The sequence below is a fragment of the Colius striatus genome, chromosome 1, assembly GCF_028858725.1.
Source record: "Colius striatus isolate bColStr4 chromosome 1, bColStr4.1.hap1, whole genome shotgun sequence".
NCBI classification, from domain to species: Eukaryota; Metazoa; Chordata; class Aves; order Coliiformes; family Coliidae; genus Colius; species Colius striatus.
The window spans coordinates 201,023,085-201,047,974 of NC_084759.1; the positions used below are offsets into that span (position 1 = coordinate 201,023,085).

At 41.5% G+C, this 24,890-nt stretch overlaps 1 protein-coding gene across 2 annotated transcripts in view; it reads left to right on the forward strand.

Moving 5' to 3' along the window:
* USP6NL (USP6 N-terminal like) overlaps positions 1-6,569 on the forward strand; it is a 127,520-nt gene extending 120,951 nt beyond the window's left edge. For both annotated transcript variants that reach the window (XM_062020081.1, XM_062020086.1), the window contains exon 15: positions 2,966-6,569. In XM_062020081.1, the coding sequence (XP_061876065.1) occupies positions 2,966-4,404 (1,439 nt within the window). In that variant the 3' untranslated portion in view covers positions 4,405-6,569. The remainder of the gene's footprint in view (positions 1-2,965) is intronic.
* The last annotated feature ends 18,321 nt before the right edge of the window (positions 6,570-24,890 follow it).

A 24,890-nucleotide genomic window follows, 5' to 3' on the forward strand; every position in this document is an offset into this window, starting at 1 on the left:
CTTGTAAAGGTACTATTGTTTTAGGACACTTTGCTTGTTACTTAGTACGTGAATTAATGTTGAGTTTTAACAGTTTCACAGCAGACTTGGTAAGACTTCACTGATAGTCATTTTACAGCTGTAATTCATGTTACAGCATACATCATCTAGACAGTGCAGCCCACATATGCCTAGTTGTAGTGTGTTCTTTTACCCTGAAATGTGAAGGAAAGATGACAGAAAGTAATCTTCAAAGCAGCCTAGATAGAATTCAATAAAAACGTCTGCAGTATTCTCACTTGGGTTTTATTAGAGATTAATGGTAATTAAAAAACCTTAAGTGTGTGAAATTAAAAACAAAAAAAACTCTCACAAAACCCACCTTTATTGTACAACCAAGTGTATTTCAAAGGATCTTGTATTGCTCTGTATGCATTTTGTGGAGTAAAAGCTGGAAGAAAGGAAACCAGTTTGTGCCTTCATACAAATGAAGGAAGCATTGCAGCTACTACAAGGGCTTGTCTTCAGTTTTTTCTGTATAGCATGAATGGTTTAATTGCAGGTGTGGAAGAGAAGAAATTGTTTTTCTAAAAGATTCATTGCATGCAAGGACAGAAATGAAATAATTTATAGATATTGAGGAGCTATTTCCTTATGCCATCCCATAATTCCTGTGGATCGCCTGGAGACTCTAAAGAAATTAGCAGCATATGAAGACTAGTTCTATGTGATTTAGGTGACAAGTTTTTGATGTGTACTTTGAGCATTGTTTCTTAATGCTATTTTAACATTCAAAATTAGTAAGAGTGAAAACACTGTAATACACAATTGCAGTATCAGAAATATTTATTATGGCCAAAATTCACTTCTATTTAGAAGACAAGATCTTCAGCTTTGCCTGACACTCAAGTCTGAGGATGCAAATGAAATTAAATGGTACAAATTCGTTTTTCCAAATTGAAGTAAGTTCAGACAGTGAATTGTTCGTAAAGAAAAGGTTTAATAAGGCTAATGCAGCAAACAATGTATTGCAGAGCTGTTAAGTAATCTGTTTACAGCATTCATGCAACTCATTCCTTTGTGTGTTGCGCTGCTGGGGAGCACAAGTCTACAGAACTGTGCTCCAGGTTTTAGCCTAGTTTGTGACTGGTGGGGCCCCATAGAGGAAGAGAACAAACCATGAGGCCTGTAATTCTAAGAATGGCTTGTTGGAGCCTGGTGCTGAGGCCCAGCCCCACCATGTAACCTGCTGCACTGTCTCACAACCATTTGTGTAGGTGTTCTCTGTCATGGAGTATAGTATGTCAGCTGTAAAACCCTACTGTAAGATGATTTAACATGTGGAATCTCCCCTTTGGAGACATGTAATTGAGGAGAACACTCAGCACGAGTATCTTCCTTTGCCAAGTCATAGTGAGGTAGACAGTGAGTACCTTCTGTGTAACAGCATAGGTTTGTGTATCTAAATAATTGTATTATCATAATTAAACAGAGGATAACTAGGGGAAAATAAGATTGGAGAGTTTTTCTACAGAAAGCCTGGGTAGACTGGGCATATTTTATGTAAACTGAGGTTTCTGAAATGATGTATTTATAAAGGAAAGGATAGGTTTCCATTTAATCTTCAACCTCATATGAAGACTTTGAAAATCAAGAAAAGGCTAGTTGAATTGTTTGCAAAACCAGACTGTCAAGCACTCTTTAGTTACCCTTGTCATGACACATGGAGCCCTTGTATTCTTCTCAGCTGTCCTGCTGTGTCCTAGCTGGCACAAACTGTACGTTTTTATTTGGTTTATATAGCAACTGATCACTGATGGTTGGTTGAGCTGTTACAGTAAATAATACTGACTTTAACTGCTGGCTTTCTTGTGTGTGTCTATCATGAACCAGTCCTCAAAGATGGAACTCGTGCTATTGACTGTAAAAATGAATATAGTTCAATTCTGACTGGAGCACTTTTGGCAGTAATAGAGACATTTGTATGTATTTGCTCCCCTGAACCCACATAGACAAATGAAATTTAATTACAAATAGCTAGAAAGAGTGAGGTGCTACCTTTATGAGCTTTGATGGAGAAAGGTTCTACAGTTCTTGTCTTAGGAAGAAGCAGATATTAAACAACATTATTTTACTGACAGTCATTTTATAAAGTTTATCTTGCAAGGGTAGCCAGTTCCTCTTGTTACAGCAGAGCTTTTGCTGAATAGATAGATGCAGAGTGAATAGGATTTGTTTGGTTATGCTGACTTTAAAATAGACTTTTAAAATTTTGGGGAAATACTGGAGCATCCAATAAATGAAATTTAGATGAATACATTTCATGAGAGGTACGTGACCTTTTCTGCTTTTAATGGGAAAGTAATGTATTACACAAGTTATATGCAAGTGGATATGATAAAAGTCTTTGGCTGAGAATATGAAGGGTGTTGACTGCTAAGGAGAAAGATTACGGTGGAAAAGTCGATGGAAATTGTTCTATGAGCAGCATCAAGCCATGAAACACTTCTTTATTCTTTCTGTTGTGGCAGTGGGGATTGTTCTGTGTCCTCACATAGCTGATGTTTACCACTGAGTGTTGTGATGTGTTGAGCCCCAGTCTGGGAGAACTTTCAATTCATTCCTGATTCTGTAAATGGTGTGCTTGTGTTTGACCAAACTTGTTGAGTGAACACTCGACTGAAATCGTGACATAGCCTGGATTAGTATTGGCTACTTCAATTGTATGAATGGATAACAACTGAACTGAAAAAAATATGATTCTACATAGAGCCTTTTAATTATGCTGTAGTTTTTTAATACTGAGGATGACATTTCCAGGCAGGGGTAATAAGGACATAATTGTGCAGATGTTAATGAGGAGCTCCACCCAGAAAGCAAAGTGAGAGAATTTTCAAATAAAGTTAGTAGCTATTTTTGCTTGCATGGCAAACAAAGAAGATACCTGTACAGAAGTGAATTTATGTTATTACTCTTCTTCTTATAGGTAAAGAGGATGAATTTCCAAAGAAGCCGTTGGGTCAGATTCCAGCAGGACCTCAGCCTGCTATGCTTAACTCCACTCCAGTGCTTAATGGACAGAACAGCACTGGTACACAAACAACAAGGACAGAGAGGAGACCATCCCCAGGAGAAGAGCCAGAAAGTTCACCAAATAACCGAAAAAGAATGAATTCACTGGAAAAGAAACCTTCCTTAAAACAGCAGAAGACTCGTCCCATAGAGACCCAAAGTAGTGTGCCTAAAATTGAGGAAGATACCAGAAGAAAGCCTCAGCCAATAGAGCAAGACAACTCCAGACAGTATAATAATGCAGCTGCTAATCAAAATTCTAATGCTACTTCAAATACAAGAAGGGAATTTGTACCTAAGTGGAATAAACCATCTGATGTCAAAGCAATTGAAAAGGCAGTGAAAGTTAATGCAGAGGCCAAAGGCAGGGCAAGAAACCATTCTGTTTCTGGCCCACCACCGAGTCCTGGAGAAACTCAGCCTTTGAATGTAAAGCAGAAGATGAGAGTTTTGGATGCTGATGAAGGTAAGAGAGGGTCTAATGCATCTCAGTATGACAATGTTCCAGAAGTTGAGAGTGAGCATGAAAATCTTGTTGAGGAGATGCTTGAGAGAGCTCATCCACAGAGCCCTAGGCATGTAACATATTCTAATAGTCCAAGAAAGCAAACTGAAAAGATACCAACTCCATTGAAAATACCCAATAACTACACCTTCTCTTCACAACCCAGATCTCCAAAATACTCCTCGCAGTCTGATGGAGCACCTCACGGACTGAATGTAAAACAGGCACTGCCATGTTACAGTAATCCACCTGTGTACCATGGAAATTCTCCAAAGCACGTTCCCAATATAGGCAATATGAGTTCTGTACCTCTGCATTATCATGGGACTCGAACCAGCCCTTCTGGTAGGCCATATGGTTCTTTTGTTTCAGTAGATTATTCTCTAGATAAACTGCAAATGAATTCCTATCCTGCCAGTCGCCAAAATCCTCTTTCACCCACCCCTGGTCAGATAGAGGTAACCCCTGTCGATGCTTATACCAGCAACTCGAGATCCCCCACAGGTGTCCAATTCATCATCCCTCCAGTGGATTATTTACCTGAAGACAGAAAGTGGCCAAATGCTGCGTATATTTACAGACATGAACCCTACAGGCAGCCCTGGAGCCAAGACCTTAACAAAGGCCACTTGAATAGTTTCCAGAAATACCAACCTTTTCCATCAACACCTTTACAAGACCACAGTCTTCCCGCTGTTTCTGTGGATAGTCCAATAAGATACAGGACTTCACCAGCCTTTGAAGAGCATGGTTCACCACAGTACCCATATCCAAGCCCATCAGCTCAAACCCAACACTATCGGAACAGAAATGATGGCTTGTCTATGCATGAATCTGTGCTTCTCTGAGAACTTCTCTGTACTTAATAAGATCGAAGAACTAAAGCCAGTTGAACATCAGTGTGATGGTAGTAGTCCACCTCAGCTCTCCTGTGAGATGTGGACAGTTGATCTGAGTTGAGTTGCAGAAATAACAACACTATTTCAGAGGTGTTCCAGACCTTGAAGGCTCTTTTTGTTCTTAGACTGGCATCGAAGCTATTGGAGGTGATCTGACGCACACAGACATAGCAATAAGTTCATCTACACAATGTGGGTTAATACTGTCATTGTTCCTTACATTTAAATAACTTGTGTTACAATCTCTCTGCCTAAAAACCTGTAACACATTTACAAGTTTTATCTTGACTGACATTGTTAATGCACTGTACAGATGTGTGTGTGTGTGCACACGTGTGAGTGTGCACTTAAAACACACAAATGCATATGGAAAAGAGCTAAAGAGTTGAAATGTAAATGCATTTAACTTTGGGCGAAGCTTGTGAAGTACTTTTGTTTCATGTTAGTTTTTCTTTGTAATTTATTTGGGGAGCCATTCATTTTGAATGGCAATTTGTGTAGTTTTTATACAGATGCCTCAACATCCCAGAATCTGTTCTGGGCAGGAGAGATGCTTTGGGATTATTAATTTAATCTTAATGTGAGAGTTAATTTTCTCTCCTTTGACTACTGTTTGTCATTTTCCTCAGCAAGAAGGAGCAGACAGGCAAAAGCGGAAAAGCCAAAAATATCTCTCTAATCTGGTAAAGAAATGGTGCTTAAAATTCAGGGCAGTGTTTAGTTTTTTCTCTTACATCGGAAGTGAGGAATTGTTACCTTCTCACCCAAATTACCTTCAGAATGGTGTCCTATATGCAGAATGTTGGAGCACAGTGAGAGTGAAGCCAGATACAGAAACGGTGCTGCACCCTTCACTTTTTGCCACACTGTGCTGTCAAACTAAACACACTGGTTGCAGGGCCAAATCTCATGGGTATCGGAGAAGGACCAGCCCCTCTGCACTCCTGCGAAGTACACGCAGGAGTCTGAGATCTGGTCATGGCTTGATACTCCCTGAGCTGTGTGAGTATGCAGTGTCCCTTCTCTTAAGCTTTGTCACGTCGATTCTGTTGTCGTTTTGCCCTTTTTAACCCCAAAGAAGCCGGTAGGTTGTTGTCTGTGATTGGGCATGTGCTGCTGTGCTGTCAGGCTGCTGAGAGACTGTGCACAAAAATGATCCTGACTCTTAGTAGGAAGCTTAAACTCCAGATAATGTAAGTATTTTTAGTTAGTGTTTGCAGCCTTTTTGTACTTTGTGTTTTCTTTTCCTTGACTGTGAATTGGAGGTGGGGAAGAAAAAAAAAGGAAGAAAAAGCAGGTGAAGTGGCACATGTAGGATGCAGTCCTGTGAGCTGCTGGGTGCCGTGGAGTAAGTGCTGAACGCACTGACCTCTCCTTGAAACCAGTGGGAGTTGAGGCAGAGAAGGATCTTGCCAGAAGAGGTCCTTGGAGTGCTGAACTGAGAGATTTTTCTAATGCTTAAGCACCAAACACTGGGATCAACACCAGTTTTGGATGGTTTGGAAGGTTGTCCTGTTCTCTTTTTGTTTTGTTCAGATTTGTTAACTGAAAATGTAGAAATTGATTGTTTTGTTTTGTTTTTTTTTCCTTTAAAGAATGAGCTTTAGTGCCTATTACTGCTGCAGGTTGGCTCTGTAAGTTTTAAGGTACAGAAGTAAAACAATTTTTACAAATGGAAGTAACATATACTTAGTGTATTTCAAAACCTTTTCTTGTGTGTGTATATAATGTCTGATGTAATTTTTAATGAACTGGGCAATTTTCTATTTTAAAAATTGCAAACTGCAGCGAAGTAACAGTAGCAAAGCACTACACTGAAACTCTAAAATTGTGAAGATAAATATGACTTGGGCTTTACCTTAGTTTGGATTGCTTACAGCAGCGTTTAGAAATGTATGTATATAATATTGTGGCTAAAGTGTAATGATCTCAATGTTTAATGATGGTTCTGTAATTCATAACAAAGCTGTACAATTTGTGCAAGCAACAGAAGGCTCCAAAATATGTATCAGCATTAGTAAATACTGTAGATTTTTATATATAAAAAAATATATACACACTATTTTCTTATGTCATCTGCAACAGTTTTATAACTGTGTATCCTATTTTGATGTGACTGTATTTTTAACATGTTAAAATAATAATAATTAAGCTTATGTTGTTTTGTCTTTTATTAGCTCAAATGTGAAGTTTTGTTCTTCTCAGCATAAATGCTTCCCATGAATTAATCATCTGTGTACATATATTTGATGTATGTCCTGTTTGATTGGTAGACATTTATTTTTACACTAAGCAATGTGAATACAATCTGTATAGTGCTTTTGCATTATTACAGAAGCAGCAAGATTATTGATTACAGTTTGCTGTGCTGCTAAACCTTAACATGTCATTTACAAAAGCTGGGAGTATAAACTGTGATCATAATTTTCTGGGTTTGTTCTAATAATCTCACCCAATACCTATTGATAAGAGGAGAATTATGGGCATCAGGGGCTTGCAAAGTTTCATCGATCAAAGTGCAAAATCACAGTCTGACTGTGGCTGCTGTGTGTCTCCTGTTTAGAGGATGGTATAGAATTGTTGGGTTTTTTTTGGAGAGGGGCTTGTTTTTTTAAAAAAGGGCCTTGAGTCATCTATTTGTAGTGCAAAAAGTACTTTTATCTTCATTTAGTTGGACAAACCAAGCTAAAGGTACTGCCAGAGCAAAGTCTGTCACTCATACCAGTGACAAAAAACCCCTCGATGCAGGGTAAAATGAGACACAGCTGAGCCAGTGTCTTGCTGGCAGAGAGAATAGTGTAATGGATTAGATATCCTTGTAAGAGCTTTTCTGTCACTGGTTTCTTTGATCTGAAAACAGTCAAGCAGTATCAGCATAAAATACTTGAGACCTTTTTTCCTATGGTTTCACAGTTTTCCATGATTTGCCTACTTTGAGTGGTATGAGGTGTAGGTTTCTTGTCCAGGTTAGTTGTTATGGCTCTCCTTGTGGTCAGTGAGACAAGGCCATGCTGGGGCTTTGAAGAGTGATTTGTGCAGCACTCTCTTCACTAACACAGAAGATAAAGTAAGGATAGATGCCTAACTTCTGTATGGTGAAAATTAAGTAAAATTAAACTAATTATAATTTAAGAGGAGAAGGAAGCCCCATGAGTATATGCTGTGGTCTTCTGTGGTTGCTTTTCCTTTCACTCTGATTCCATGATAAATTAAATCTAGACACTTTAGTGTTGGACTGAAGCACTTCAGTCTTCTGCAGTACAAATTGTTGTGGCAGTGGAAAAAAGGAAGGATTGTGGTATCACTGGTACTCCTGACCTTTTTGGTGAGTGGGATGTGATGACAACATCAAGTTGCTTTTCAAACCATGTTATGCACTGCAAGTGAAGACAGAAGCCATCCCTGTTCCTCATCTGACCCAGAGGAAGATTCTTTTCTGACATTGGATTTTATGATGAATTTGAATCTAAACATCCACTTGGGCATCTAAGGAAGAGAATCCAACCTCAGGAAAATGATCTTGCCCCTTTCCTGTCTCCAGGTCTGTCTGTAGCCCTTCTGTAATGCTTCAGGGGAGGTGACACAGAGCAAAGAGAAAACCCATTTAGTCAGAGATCTCTTAGGGAGAGTATTCTGTCCTAATCCCTGCTGATGACTACCTAAAGCCTTAAAGCATGATATTGTTCACAATTGTTTGAGAATGATCAGACCAACATGGGCAATCTCGTATTCCCCGGGGCTAGGAAAGATCCTTCACACTCACAGATGTCAGTTGCCTCCATAACATCCGACAGCAGGATTTAATCCCTTATTATAAAAGTAACTGCTCTATCCTTGCTACCAATAAAAGTTTCTAGGTGAATAGTAAGGGATTTTTAGAAGTCTTGCAAGTTGCAGAAGAGAAATATCTTGTTAGACGAAGATACACCTTTGTAATAAACCACTCAATAATTCCAAAATGAGATGCAAAGAGTAAACAACATTGAAATGTCAAAAGACTGAACAGCCTTCCAGTGTGGGGAAGCAAATCCAAAGCTTCCCTGAGGTACACACATTTTCCAGGGAGATTTCTCTCAAGAATCCTATCCTGAATTTCACATCATCCTCAATATGACTTTGAAATGGACTTGCAAATTACAGACTTTTTTTTAATCTCCCCCTTGGGTGGCATTACACGGCATGCACAAAGAGGAATACGATTTAAAATACACCATCAAACGCCCACCGTTTCATTTCCAGCAGAGTACATTCTGCTTTCAGTACTTCAGTGAGAGGAAAATATGATCTTTTTTTTTTGTCATCCTTTAAATACTGCATTTTTGCAAAGCTCTGTAAACGTACCAGAGTTACAGCTGAGGGGTTACTTAACCAAGTGTCATTTAGGCTCCTCTTTAGATGGTGTGGAGCTACTGCCTGGTTTGCTGCAGGATTTCTGATTTTCTTTTGGGCAATGTGAAGCTAATCCAAATGCTTTTAATGGCAGTATTGCAATGAGGAGATGACTAGGCCAGCAATTGAAATTGGAAGTATAATTACAGTCATTTCAAGATAGCCTTTAAGTGGTTGCCAAATCCGGCGAGCTTGGCAAAGACACCATTTGCTGCCTTCTTTGTGCCGAGAGGAATTCTTACTGCAACGGGGAACATGTAGATCCCTCTCCTGAGTGATTTGATTCTCTGCAAGCTCTGACTGTCCTTCTGTGTGCTTATGGAGTTAATATGTTGCTAGAAAATCAATGGTGCTTTTAGAAGATCCAAACCTACACATTCTGCATAATCTGAAAATGAACATACCTTGTTCTGGCTTTTCTTGCTTCCTTTTTATTTCTTTTTTTCAATATGTTTATTTTACTGATGATTTTATTGTGAGCCTTGTCAAGGTGAGCTGTGCTTGATTCTTCTGTCTCCCGACTCACTCTGATAATGTGCCAACTCGTGTTTTTTCAGAGGTTTTTTGATGCCTTTTTGCTGCCGTTTCTGCTGTTCACTGGGAACATGATAAAGCAGTTAATATCGGAGGTTACTGTTTGCCTCTTCAGCTTTTTCTCTCTCCAGACAATGTGTAAATTAAAAAAAAAAGAGAAACAACCGAAAAATTTATGTTCTCAATATTAGAGTTGGTCTGAAATTCTCTGGAAAGGGTTTTGTTTTTTCTGATAGAAAGCAATTAAATGTAGTGACTGTGGAAGGATGCTCTAGTGTGGAGGTGCTTGTACAGTGTCTACAATCCAAAAGCATAGGTTGCTCCTGCTCAGTATCCAGCAACAAAAGCTGCATTACACACAGGGCCAATCAAGCATGTTTTGCAATATGCTGTATTGTGCCACAGGAATGTGCCAGCTCAGACTGGCAGTAGGTCAGATGTAGCTACAACATGCTTGATTTGGTTGGGTAAATACCCCTTGTTTCCTGATAACACACTGGTTTTGTCAGATCTTTCTGCACAGAGGGAGATGAGGCAGAGGCCTGAACTGTGATCTGAGTTGGGACGTCTGTGCTCCACTCCTGACTTAGGAGACCTAGAGCTGGCTCCTGGCTCAAACCACTTTGCATTTGTGAGTCTATCAGTATCTTCAGAATCATTTGCAGTGTTGTCCCTTAGGAACAAACGTCTCTCTCGTGTTTTTTTTTTTTTTTAATAACACAGGTCTGTTACATTGCTTGGTTTGATCTGTGCTACCTTTTTAAGCTTACCTTGCTTAAACCTTTTTTACCTTCTTACTTTGCTTTATCTTGTCCCAGACTTTTGCCCCAAAGCTGGCTGTGTTGGCAGGGTGGGCTGTGTGTCACTGGGAGCTGACACCAGAGGTAGTGTGTGATCTCTAGTACTATCATCAGGTAGATTGGAAGGCCTTTTCAAGCAGGTTGGCACCCTGCTATCAAAACTGGGTTTTTGCAATATGGGTTAAGTGGAAGAGCTTTACTGGCTGATGACTCTACTTGAATCCAGCAGTAATGTGTGATTTCATATTAAAACCCACAAAGCTTAAAAGCAGAAGGGCTGAGTTTTCAAAGGTGGTGATGCTTTGCTGCCTTCATGTTTGGGAATGAAGTTGTAATTCAGTATAAAGCCAGTTTTTAGCAACCTCTGGGCTTTCTTCCTCTGAAAGTCCAACAGTACCCTGTCTGAAGTGCATCATGGAGAGCCCATGCTTTCTGAAGAGCAGGAGCTGGATCCATTCTGCAGCTCAACCGGTTTCCAGTTACTGGGCACATGCTTTGTACAGGTAACCTAAAGCAAACTTGGTGTCACCATATCTCCTTTAAAGTGGTTTTAAAACAGTCATCTTGGTCTCAGTCTTCCTTAGAGTCTCCTTCTGTTCCTCAGGATTTACTGTGTCAGATTGTTTCCCTCACTGTTATTTCACTCCCAGTAGAGATGTCCACCTGTTTGCTTCTCCAGTGAAAGAGTTTCCTTTCCAGTTCTTATGTTGCCTTGTCATGGCTACCTGCTCTGGATCAGTTCATTGCATTCGCCAATCTATCTCAAAATCTATCTTCAAGCTGCAGCGCTATCACTTTGCTTTGGAGGAATCACTGAGAAGGGTAAAGTATGTGACTTGGAGACTATGAAACGGAAAATGGCACATAGGAGTATAGAAGCCAGTCACAGACACTTTCAGAAAGGCCTGTCTGGTGGTTGTGCTGTGCTTTAGACTATGCAGCACCTATATTGTGACAAGTGATAGAGGTGCTTATATATTATCTAGTTAATTAGTATATCTAGTAGAATTAGTACACTCACAGCTATAGGAAGTAATTTGTAGCTGACAGGAGTTCAGCCATTGTGCAGAGTTGCACCTCAAACATTTTGATGGTGTGAATTGTGGTTTTGCTGTAATGTGTAAGATGGAGCCCTAAGCTCGGGTGCTCTCTGTGCCGTGCAGTTGTGCAGCAGGTTGGTGGCGCACGTCCCGCCTGCGGCAGTTGTTTCACTGATGTGCTCACTTTCTGTTGAGCACACCTAGCCTCCTAGGGAAGGAAATAAGCCCCTTGTCTCCTTTTAAGTATTTGTGGCTCTTCCTAGGTCCTGGTCATGGAGATTTTTTGTTTGTGTGTTTGTTTTGTGACAGAGCTTCAGGACATACTCAATTTTCACATTATCTTTGCTTGATCTTCCCTCCTCTGTCCTAATTAGTCAACCACTAATGGTGAGGAGAAGATAATAAATGATCCTTGACTTAAACATCTTCAGACCCGACCTACTGCAAGTTTTACAGCTCTGTCTGCTCCCCACAGAGAAAAGTTCTGATGATAAAACTTTGGGCAAGGAAGAAAATAGTTTTGCTCTTTAAATGCCATGATTTAAAAAAAGCATGATTTCAGTGTATGGGTGGGGGTGTCACGCTGTGCACACATTTATCATTGTAAATGTTATGTCTGAAAGGCTTTGAAATGCTTTCAGAACTCGTGATTTTGGCCACATAAGCAGATCGTTTTTATTATAACCTTTTTGTTAAACTCAATAGGGTGAGTCAGGTGGTGTTTTCCCTTGTTGATTTAAGTGGTTTCTTACAGAGGCCTTCAAGTTCCAGAATAACATTCTGTGCAACCCTGATAATTACTTTATTATTAACTCTAAGGATAGACTCCCTTGTCTGCCTCCCCTTTTAGAAGTGAATCATGTTCTGATATTTAAAATGACCCTAAGGTGAGATCTTGAATTTCCTTACTGACTGGACTAATGGGGCTTGTAGGAGGGAGGCCAAGCTTCCATGGCTTCTAATTATCATCAGATTGGACTAATAAAGGAAAATTGCTTATCTATCCATCCAAAGGTGGACAGCTAGCTATACCTTTGAAAAGACTTGGCAGCTACTGACAAGGTAGATGTACTGGACTTGCTTGTTTTTTAAGTTACCTTTGGTATATCATCCTCTGAATACTATGGTGCAGAGGCTTGTGTGCACCCTTTGCTGGAGGGGGTTCAGCAAAACCTTAATTGACAAGTTGGCCACCTCAGTAGATGTCTCCAGAAGTAAAGCAAAGACTGTGCTGCTATCTACAAGCCTAAGCCACAAGCTGTGGAGGTCATTGAGGGTCTGTAAGTAAAAAGGGTTTTATATTCAGAATAAGGAAGGTGAACTGCCTGAACTCCTGCCTTGCAATTCTTTTCTCTTTCTCTTTAAGCAACACAGTAGCAGGCAATTGCCGTGGGGTTGGAATTGTTTCTCGCCATAAAGCAAACACTCGACGTTGATGCAGCACTGAAGGAGCACTCTCTGTGACGGCACTCCTGTGAGGGAGTTGGCTCTAATTATTTTAAATGACTGAAGCAGGTCAAAGACTATGTGTCCAATGTTTCAAGTGACTTAGCACGTGCTATTCTTCATAGAACTTGAGGCAACTGTGTCCAAATCTCTCACAAAGGCAAGGAAGAATTCCTATCTTTATATCCTTGGCATTTAACAGATGCTCAGTTTTACCGCTAGCCCGTAGCTGAGCCGCTTCATAAAACCTTCCCAGCTCGCATCTCCTGTCTGACACTTCTTTTCTAGTGTTGTTTAAAAGAAAAAACTGCAGCCCTTTTAACTCTATGTATTAATGATGGGAACTCTTTTTTTTCTTTTGCCTTTGCTGGGAAAAAAATAATAAATGCTTGTCAGCCTAACAAGGTGTGAGATGCCTCCCGTGCTTTGCAACGTTTCATTCCTAAGGTATCTGTAGCTGCACTCGTTCTGCTGAACAGAATTTCTCAGACATATATATATATATTTTTACTCTGATCATTTTGTAGTAAGTCTCATCTGACCTTTTGGGCTTATTTTTGGCTTAAGGCATTGTTTTTGGTCACTAGCTGCTTTGTTTCTCTGTCGGCTAGGAACTGAGTTAGACCTAGAGGATGCTGTTGGTGCTTTGAGGTGGATATACCTGAACCTTTCGCTACAGTGAGCTTGCAGAAGAAAACGAGATTGGCTTTTGGAATTCAAAAACCTATATTAGAATGTCAGCTAGAATACTTAATTATCTTAATTAGAATTCAGAGTGATGAAGAATGTTCTTAAATATTTAAGCACTCTCTGCCCTTGCCCATTAAGTCTCTTCCTGGGCAGTTCTCTTCCTTCAGGATTTGAGACAACCCAGCTGTGTTTTCCTGGATTCTTGCAAGCTCTGAGCAGTCCCCTCTCATCCACAGAGAGCTGTTGCCATGGGATGTCTGCTCCCAGCCCCTCTCAGCAGTTTTTTGGTCTCTCTGCAACCCTGCTGAGTCTTTCCTTGCCAAGTTTTGCTCTCAACTCCTTCTGGTACCAGCCCACTCTCTACTCATGAAGCTCGCTTCTGCATGAGCTCACTCACAGGCAGCCCAGGATCACTCTTAGCACTGCCAGCTGAGAAACCACCAGTCACAGATGCACAGCACAGGTTGGTACAGATTTGGATGACTCTTCATGCCTGATATCCGCCTAGGCTTTCCTACTTCTTAGGTTGTGCTTGCTGGGAGCTGGAGAGGTCTTTCTGTCCTGGAGGGGAAAGCCTTCCACAGCAGTCGAGTCCTCCAAGACTAACTACAGAGCGCACGAGCCCACTGAGCTCAGCACAACTGGAGTATTTATGTAGGAGAGAATTTTTCATAAGCAAAGTGAAAAACCCATCAGTTTTTGCATGTGTAGTGCCTGAGATGAAAACCTTTGGAGAGGTCTTCATACCTGTTAGTAGAGCATTTCATGCAGGGTTGGCACTGTACAAACAACCCTTCACGCGTCTCATTTCCATTTTTCTTTTAAATTACATTTCTTTAATCTTTATTTTCATTCAGAGGTGAGTTGTTTGGGTTTTTTTTTTTGCATACACAGATGTGGGATGATGCTTTTATGTCTGTTCACAAGAACTAAACTAAGTGTTGGTTGTCTGTGAGTTTCTGTGCATGATACGAAATGTTTTTGTCTCTTCAAGTTAGATGAGGCTGTCACTCTGCAACACGTTTATTAATTCACCCTAGAAAAAAAAGTCTCTTTTTTTAGGGCAGTGGGATTTTTTTTCTGTAAAGATGTTGTTTAAAAGCATGTATTTGAAATGAGATTTTTATTGTAGCTGCTCCAAGAGGCTCAAAAACCCCATAGCCTTGACATCTGAAGTCTTCCAGAAGAAGCTAAGTGGGCTCTGTGTTTGAAGTGGCAGTACAATGCAAAGATGTACCAGAAGAGAAATGAGTTGTATTAATTCTAACAAACGTCAAGAAACTTATTATATCTCTGAAAATTCTTTGGAGCTTTGGTTCAGAGGTCTCAAATATAGAGGAGCATTGAAATCAAGGACGAAGATGCCAACAAAGGCTTGGGGAAGATGAAGGACCAGACCTCCTATGAAAGTGAGACTTCTTTACTCAGACTTGTTTCAGAGAAATAACAATAATAAAAATTAAACACTTAGCAACATCTCTGAACACAAAGGCTGAACAAGTCTCTGGTCTCTGAGACTGAAAGGATTTCTTTCATTGGTAATTAAACGTAGTCCCAGGCAATTGTTACATGAGGTACAATTTGTTTGTCCACGAGGAAAAACTTATTTTCTGTTCAGGTGAGGGAGTCCTGGCACAGGCTGCCCAGGGAGGGTGTGGAGGCTCCTTCTCTGGAGGCTTCCAGACCTACCTGAACGTGTTCCTGTGTGACCTGATAGAGAGGAACCTGCTTCAGCAGGGCATGAAACTGGATAATCTTTAGAGGTCCCTTCCAATCCCCACCATTCTCTGAATCTGTGATTGTGACTTCAGTTGCCTGATAAGTTCATCACTTGCCACTAGATCTGCCTGTGTATACCTATTATATATTCAAACAGAGCAGTTATTGACCTGCCTTGCCTATGAGGTTTTCTTTCCTCAGCAATTTTCGATGGGTTCTTTTACATGCAACAAAAACTTTCAAGAATAACCTATTATTTGGCTGTAAAAATGGCAGCAAATGAAGGGAATGGTTTTTACTCTTTTAATACTTACTTTTTTTAAACCCCAAACTCAAATCCTTTGGCTCTGTAAGTCTTTTAATATGAAGTAATAAACTCTTGTTCCCCAAGCAAAGATCCGTTGAACTGACACCCCTATAGCAGAAGAGAATTTATAACGTTGTGGCTCCTAATTCCTTGTTGATAAAATCCCAAAGTCACCCTTCCGAGTTCCCAGAAGATATTCCTTGGGTTTGGTTGTGTTTGTATCAATTTGCTTGTGTTGTGAAACTTCTCCCCCAGCCCCGAGAACAAACCAACCCCTGCCCCTAGACCAGTTGATGTCGTAGAACTAACTTCTGATCAGTTACTGCCATCTGACCTGATCTGTCACCTATTTGTGATCTACAGAGATTTTTCTATGAACATCTAGAACATTGATAAGGTATTAAATAATACAAGAGATAGTCCCTGGGGGAAGCTGCTGGGAAGAGCCCCACAGATTCATATCTCCCACTGATGTGATTATATCAAGTTGCCTTTTTATGTTAGTATTTACAATTTTAACATTACCATCTAACAGTAAGGCTGTACCTGACACTTGGGATTTCTTTGTTTCCAAGTTGCCACCTTTGTTATACCTAATTCCTCAAGTTTATAAAATTTTCATTGGATCCTGTAGTCTTCATTATTACTTGTCTGTATTTCCAACCTGATTGAAACTTTCTGCCATTTCTCACCCTGCTTTCTGTCATTTTTCTGTATTGAAGTATTTGTTCCTTTTAAATAGATGGAGGCTTTTTGCAGAGCATAACTTTTTATGTGTCTACTGGGGTTGTGTTTGCTGTCAGGTAGAAGACCTTCAACAGCTGACTGTTTATGTGTCTTGCACTCCAAATGTAATGTTCCCAGTTAGGTACACCAACAATTCCCTTATGTTTTTAAAAGTTAAAAATTTGCCATCAGTTGTGTCAACCACTCACTATGTAGCCAGAGAGTGAATTGCACCAAGTTGCAATTCCCAGCACCGAGGACAAAGCTCATTCCTTGATAAATTATTCACTCCTGGGAATTTAATCTAATAAAACTGTCCCTTGATCTTCCATGCCATGAAACTTCTGGATTTTCCCCAGAAACTTTAAATTTTGTTAGGTAGCCAGAGGCAATGTCCAGCCATTCTTGCTTATGATAGATTAGCTTTCCTTTCTCTACATTATAGACCAATTTTTAAAGAACAGTTCACACACACGGAGAATCTTAAGGGTTGGAAGGGATCTCAAAAGATCATCTAGTCCAAACCCCCCTGCCAGAGCAGGAGCACCTAGAGTAGGTCACACAGGAACTTGTCCAGGTGGGTTTTGAATGTCTACAGAGAAGGAGATTGCACAACCCATGGGGGCAGCCCCTTCCAGTGCTCCCTCACCTGACCAGGGAAGAAATTCTTCCTTATATTTCTTTGGAACCTCTTATATTCCAGCTTGTACTCATTTCCCCTTGTCCTACCATTGGCCATCACTGAGAACAGCCTGGCTCCATCCTCCTGACACCCGCCCCTTACATACTTGTAAACATTACTGAGGTCACGCCTCAGTCTCCTCCAAGCTGAAGAGCTCCAACTTTCTCATGACATTTGGTTGTGTGTTTCAGATGCCAGTCTTTTACTCCTTATAATGCTGAGTATTTAAACACCTAGGAGTCTGAATGTCTTGGAAGACATAGCCATAGAGTCGACACTTGCCCACAAAGAGCTGAATTAAAACTTGATCATGATTTTGAGAAGCAAATGGTATTAAAAACATTTCCCACCTACCCAGGATTGTGAAACTGGGTAGAAGATGACTTCTGGCTGGTAGAGTAGTGCTAGGAAGCTTTGTTTATGAGGTATTAGGAAAAAATTGATCTGTTTCTTTACCTATTGCTCATGTTAATATTTGTTTAAAAGGGTATGTGGATGGATGGCTCACCTGGTACATTTCTGAAACATTTTGCATAATAATTACTGGAATTATTTACATCCTCCTCCAGAGCCATGGAACCTCTTGTAGACAATGGTGTTTGAAGCAACCACTTGTGAAAGCACCGTGTTTTTGTACCAAGGGTGGTGGCACGTGTGAGGACCTTTAGCCTTAATCAATGCTTCAATGCAAACTACGGCTATTGGTGCATTGTCTGGCTGTTTCTCTGCACCATGTGCAGCCTTCATTCATCTAGGTAAGTATGACTGAAGCACCCACCTCTTCTCTCTGCTGAGGTTACCCATACACAACTCCAGGCCTATGCTTGGATATAGACACTTGTTCTCTCTTCTTTGTCTAGTTCTGGGAACAAACTCATCAGCATTTTCACCCAGTGAGTGTTTGACCTTGCCACATTGTCACAAAACCACCCTGCATTGCAAGTTGGGATTTTCCCTTTCCCTACAGGCTTTCTGTAAAAAGTTTCATTGTGTTTGTTAAGCAGAGCCTGAGACAGATCACCATTTTAATGCACAGGCAGAGTTAACAGCATCTGTACCGGGAAGCATTTCCTATCCTCCTCCCATTGCCAAAGGATTTATTGTCTCTTACAGTCAATAGTTCATAGACCTGTATTATGAGTGGTTGTTGTTTAGAGTTTTTCACTGAGGAGAGGCTAATTCCAGATGTGGCACTGTAGATTTGTGATGTCATGCAAAGCATAAGTTGTTTTTCATAAGTATTAATATTGCTTTGGTGGCAGCCCAAAGGCGAGTTGTATCTGCTCATCTCCAAACGGCACTGTGAAGATGAGCAGGATGTGTAATGATTTTGGTCAGTAGCTGCTTAACTGCTTTAAGTCATTGCAGAGCCCAGCTGAGAGATTTATGTTTCCATAAACAGATCCCACCTTCAGAAAGCATCTGAGCATGAGGGATCTGGAAGAACTGGATGTCCTCACTGGCCTGTCCATAGTTTCCAGCACTGTTGCCAGTTCAGGAATTAGTACAGCCTGGCTGAGAACAGGGAAACCACACTGGGTGGTGTCATATAGAAAGGACACGAAGCACTCCCTTTCATAGAATTGTTTGGGTTGAAAGGGATCTTAAATATCATCTAGTCCAACCCCCTGCCATGGGCAGGGACACCTTCCACCAGACCAGCTTGCTCCAAGCCCCATCCAACCTGCCCTGAGAAACTGTCCTGAGAGACCATGGCTTCTCAGGACAACCTGTGCCAGGGCCTCACCACTCTCACAGGGAAGAACTTCCTAATATCTAGTCTAAATCTCCCATCTTTCAGTCTGAAGCCATTAACCCTTGTCCCATCACTACACGCCCTTGAGAAAAGTCCCTCTCCAGCTTTCTTGTTGGCCTCTTTAGGTACTGGAAGGCTGCTCTAGGATCTCCCCAGAGCCTTTTCCAGGCTGAACAACCCCAACTCAGCCCTTCTTCCCAGGATAGGTGCTTTCTTTCAGATCACTTCTCTCTCCTGCTAGCATGGGGTGATACATTACAAATAGTTTGTGGTTTTTGAAAACAACAGTTTTTAGTCAGAAGCTTTCCTGAATTTTTTTAATATGTATATTTGCCTGGGGAAACATGAAAATATCCCTCTTATTTTTTGTTTTAAAGGACTTTTTTTCTTTCTTTTGGTCAGTTACAGACTGTTGGGGTTGTCATTGGGAGGGGGTGGGATGGGGGACTTGGAGGATTTTTATATAAAACTCTAACCTTAAATAACTGGAAGAGGGATTGTAGACCTGCAGCTGAGCAGCCTTCACCTTTGCTGATGGCAACAACTGTACTTTGCTTCTACTCCTCAATGAAAAGTAAATATTTCCATGAAGCAGTCCAAAAAAAAGGGATTTGTTTTTGAAAAAAAAAGCATCTCTAGAAGCTGTTTAAGGAAGATGAGCTGATAATTTAGCTACTGGGAACTGAAACCATTACTAATTGATAGCAGCTCCCCAGGAGAGTGGACTCTGCTTCATTGACTTGACCTCAGTACGTGCTTTGCCTTTCACTGTTCTACTCCTCTGGAAGCACCTGTTAGACAACCCAGATCCCAGAGGTCCTAAAGAAGGGAGCAGAGAGGGAAAATGTGTGGCATTTGTGCCCTAAGGGGATAAGCAGGTGTTATTGCAGGCCTTATGGTGGGAAAAGTACCTGGACGAATGTTTTCCAAGTATCCCAGGGATGCCAGATGTCTTGTATAAAGTAAGTGAAAGTTGAAGAATACCATGTGATTGAGTAAGAATTGCTTGCTTTGGAGATTAGAAAACATTTAAATCTTCATACAGCCCTGAGGTCCTGCCATTTTCTGTCTTGCAGGAGAAATATGGGAGGAATATGTTTTGATAGTGCCAAGGTGAGGGAAGATACCTGGGCAGTTGCTTTGGGATCCATCCCCAGGGACAAGCCACACAGTTAGGGTAATTAGCAATCCAAGTCCTCTCTTGTGCTGGCAGAATGATGGAGACCACCAGGACTCTAAGGCTGGCTTTGGCTCTCCAGCAGGGAGGAATATTTGTAGTATGTCTGCTTACACATGAAGCAAAAGCTTAGTGTCTCAGTGGAGCTGTGTTGTGTATCACAAGCTGCTTGTAAGGCATGTTGCTTGCAGAAAGCATCTTCCCATCCTTCCTTTCGGGAGCTGGATGAAAGCAAAAGCAAGTCTGACTGAAGCCATGTGCCCAATAAATACTGAAATCTGGTGCTGGGTGCAATGGACAGCCCAGGAAAGGAGGAAGCTGTAATTCCCCTGGCCCACTTGGTTTTGTTTCTCAGAGGATTATGCTTTGGGGACATTTGCCCTAACATTTATATTTGTTATCATCTCGTGTCCTCTTGCCAGTAATTATTCAGGGTAACACACAGCTGGTTCTAGTGTGACCCTGGGCTGCATGGTGCCACCCCTCTGGAGACAGCCCTGCTGCTGGAGGCAGCTTTGTGGCTCTCAGGGGCTCAATGTGCTCCTTTATAGCAACACCCTGCCAGCCCAGGTGCTTTCTGTTCTCACCCGTCTCAGCGGGTGTTTGAGGAGATGGTTTGTTTTCCCTGGTGAAATAGGTTGACTGTGTTTGGCATTTGAATTGTCATTCAGAATTAACCTGCTACCAAGATAACAGCAGAGGGACAGAGCAGCTTTTTCTTCCACCTATTTCCCCTCACCTCCTGGATTTTTCTCCAGAGACCTCAGTTTCTTCTCTGTACCCTTCTTCTCCAGCTTTGCATCAGTCTGGACCAGAGGAGCAGCAGTTCCTATATGAACATTCAATTAGTCCCATGTTTAAATCTTGCCACTGTGACCTAGTGAATTATGCAAGGGGATGGATACCAGAAATCAATTGAGCTGTAATTCCCAGCCCTGGCATCATCTCTCTCTGCATATTGCTACAGGCAAGTCATTTCAGCACGTTCGTTCTCCCTCGTTTCTTGCCTAGGAATGGCATGTGCTGATGGTAGGTGATGCAGCAACATCACAGATGCAGTTGAGATTATTTGGTGAGAAAAGTGAAGAACTGCTGCAGCATCTGTCGCAAAACACCAAACTCACAGGGTGATTCAGACTTTGTCTAAGTTTTATTAGAGATACAAGGTCTGGGGGAAGTGTTTTGAATTATCATACAAAGGCTGAGGGAGCTGGGGCTCTTCAGCTTGGAGGAGACTGAGGGGTGACCTCAGTAATGTTTACAAGTATGTAAAAGGTGGGTGTCAGGAGGATGGATCTCTTTTCTCAGTGATGACCAATGATAGGATAAGGGGCAATGGGTACAAGCTGGAATATAAGAGATTCCAAAGAAATACAAGGAATAATTTCTTCCCTGTTCAGATGAGGGAGCATTAGAAGGGGCTGCCCAGATGGGTTGTGGAGTTTCCTTCTCTGGAGACATCCCAAACCCACCTGGACAAATTCCTGTGTGACCTACTCTAGGTGCTCCTGCTCTGGCAGGGGGTAGGACTGGATGATCTTTTGCATTCCCTTCCAACCCTTAAGATTCTGTGATTCTGTGAGTGAAAGACAGTTTAAGATGAAGAGAAGAATCCAAGAGAGTAAAATACGTGGTAATTTTCTATCTCAAAATGCTAGTGATAAATTATCACTCCCATGCAGCCCAGCACAATGGCAATTTGAGACCATGGGGGTCCTGATCTCTCATGGCTCATGCAGAAACTATTGCATGTGTTGTCAGGAACAAACCAAATGCAGTCTGAGAGACTGCATCGGCAAGAAGGGTGTCATCACATGCAGGGCTGGGTGATGCTTGTTAAGTTTCTTTTTCCCCTTGTATGAAATGTTTTTGTATTAAATGTTTAAGAATGACTTTGTTAAAACCCAGCAGCAGGTCTGTGATACTCTTCAGTAATGAATTTGTGGTGCAAAGCAAATTTACATATGGTTAAGAGGAAAGAAAAAAGCAACTGTTTACAAGTCTTTTGGGTTGGTTTCTTAGGATCATTAGTTGAGAACTTTGTCTCCTCTTACTATCTTGCTGGGGGGTTGGACAAGATGATCTCTAAAGGTCCCTTCCAACCCCTACCATTCTGTGATTCTATCTCTTGCTACCAACCTGGTGCTTCCCATCACACCTTAGAAGTTAATCATTACACTTAGGAGTAGTTATCCACTAATGGGTGAATACGTGCACTTTGTGGTGAAAATGTTTATTTCATTTAACAGACTACTGGAAAAATCTAGTTGGAATCCATGTCTCCTGAAGGGTTTAAATGTCATCTGAGACCAAGTTCTGTTCAGCTGTTCTCCAGCACGGTGTTTTCACGGTGCAACATTTGTGCAGCGTGGGAGAGGCAAAATGTGAGCTCATGAAAGGCAAAGTCTTTCAGCTGCTTAGGTGGCTGCATAAAGCATCCTGAAAAAAAAGCATACAGGGCAAGGAGGGAAGTATAAATTAGGTGGTTTAAATATCCTTAATTAAAGATGATAGCACTGAAAGTGGAAATGCATTTAGCCTGGCAGCTTCACTCTGACAAAGCATCCTTGGTGTGGCTTCTGGGGACCTGAGTTTGCTGCCTCCATTGCTGAAACTTCGTTGTGTCACACAGGGCTTGGCTGAAATCAACTGTTTATTATTGGCTTCAACAACTTTTGGCCTCTTAATGCTATTTTAATGCTGCCTTGGCTAAGTCGAGCTGTTTGCACATCCTTTCCCTCCAGCTCTTAGTGGAAACTTCACTTTAGGTGAACATAAAATCATTTTGTCGTGAGGTGATTCATTGGATAGGATATATAACACTCTCTTTGGTCTCCAAATGTTTCAGCCAACTGATAAATAACCAGAAACCTTGAATGTTCCTTTTTGTCTGTCTTTCTTCTCGGAGCACTTTGACTGGGGGTAATTTATTGGCGAGTGCATTAAAAGCCAATCACTGTAATGTCACGAACATGAATTACCACAGTATGGTCTGTCATTTGGTGGCTTTTTCAATGCCAGGCATCAGACTAATCCCAGGGCAGGGTGTGTTTGTGTTTTGTTGCTGTTCTTGTTTTACTCTCTTGCATTTTTAAGCATCTTAATTCAATATTGAGACTGAAAAATGAAAGTTTTAAACTTTCTTCCTAAATCCAAGCATCATTTATGACAAGAGCTTTAGGGGTGGTTGTTGGGGAGGAATAGCCCCTTTTTTTTCTTTCCTCAGGCTTATAATCTGACATCCAAACTTTTCAACCTTGATACCTTTATTATAGTTATTTTCTGATTGCCCAGGTGAAGGTGAATGTCTGTGGAGCCTGGTCCTTGAAGGATAGCTCTGCAAATTGGGATTTTCTCTTGGAAGGTCAGAGTCTCAGAGTGTTTGCCTAGGTTGGCCTCCCCTCCTTTTCCCTCCTGGCAATGACTGCATGTCAAATGATTGCACTCTTGAACCGTGAACTCCAAGGCCTGTGCTCCCACTGTTGCTTGGCAGGAAGAAGAAGTGATTTGCTGTATGGAATTAAATAACCTCCTCTCTTCCTCTGATTTTAAAAAGCATTTTTAAAAGACTTTTCCACCCCATGTCTTCTGAAGTTAGCACTACGCCCTGCAAGGCTGGCAGCCTCTGAAAACAATTAGAAAGAGACCCTCGAAGGCAGGATCTTGACAATCTTGCAAGAGACATAATTTTAATCTCATAGAATGTCTTGGCACACTGGGTGAAAACAGGCTTTGTCCCTGGGATGAAAAATGATGGTTTTAAAGCCAAATTCTGTCTTGCAGCGATTATGGAACAGGCTAAAGTGCAAGGGAAGACATGCTTAAATTAGCTGTCTTAATCCATGCTCTAATAGACTCTAAACTGCTGGGGAGAGGAGAAATCCTCCATGTGAGTGTCATCTGCATATGTGTCCTAACCACATTGACCTGGCTTACATTTTTACAGGAGCAAAGCTGAGGACTGGAGGCTCACCTCCCCAGTAGCCTCTCCTTCCTGCCTCTCGGCCTTGGCTCCTTGCCCTTCCTGGCACCTCTGAATGTCCAGTGCCTGCTCCTACCTCCATGCAGGCACACAAGCTGACACTTTTCACCAGCCCTTTGCTTCCAGTGTGCAACCTCTCCCTTTTACAGCCAGATGTCTTTTGGGCAGGACATCTATCATCCTGTCTCCCTAGGGTCTACCACCTTATACCTCTGTACATACACACCCACGTGCTACAGCCTCTGTTGTCAACCTTTCAGAAAGCTCTTCAAGAACAAAAGTAAAGCAAAAATACAAGAGAGAGTTCTAAATAGGAATTCCCCCCTCCCCATTTCATCTCATCCTCCTTACACATGGGAGGGTATCTATCCCATTGCACAGTAATTTTAACCTCTCCTTAACAGTAATTTAAACCTCTGCTTAATTTCATCTGAGCTGGCCAGCCCTGAGAGAGGGGATCCTGGGGCCCTACCAGCCCTGTGAAAAGCAAGATGTTTCACTGAGAGGGATGGCTCTTTGTTTCTGAGGTGCACAGCAATGTGTGTGTTGTCGCTTTTCATCAGAACAAGTGGCCAAAAATGTAGTTTTGCAAAGATGACTCAGGAGAGAGACCCCAGGAGATAGTTGGGTTTGATGGTACTGTATTTATTTACATATTAAGTATAGAGAGCTTGTTCCTAGTGCCCAGGCAGAATCAAACACATGAAATTTCCCTGATCTCCCTGTCTGTCCCTTCAGCACCTGAGAAACCGAGTGCTGAAGAATTTGAGCTCCTGTAGCTGCCAGGCTCAGGTTTTGTCCCTCACTGTCCTGTCAGAGAAATAATCCCCAGACACTCAGACAACTCCTTCATCTGCTGTCCTTTAATAAGACTCAGAGATGGTTTCAGGTGGGGATGTGAGACTTTGTATTGGTTGCAGATTTCTGTTTAAACTTCAGTAATGGGTGAATCCAAATCTGGGCAGCATGAGGTGTTTGATGTGCTTTATAGAACCATAAATCACTTAAAAAAAGGAATGAGACAGTTATTGTCCTAGGGGAGGGCTCAACTGGCACTTCTGGGTCGTAGTCTCTGCTTGCAGTCTATCATTCAGCCTGAAGCCATCCCCCTGCTGCACAGTTCACTCTGTAGAAGAGGTGAAGAGCATAAGCCAGGCAGAGGTATCACTGGGTATTTGATCCAATAC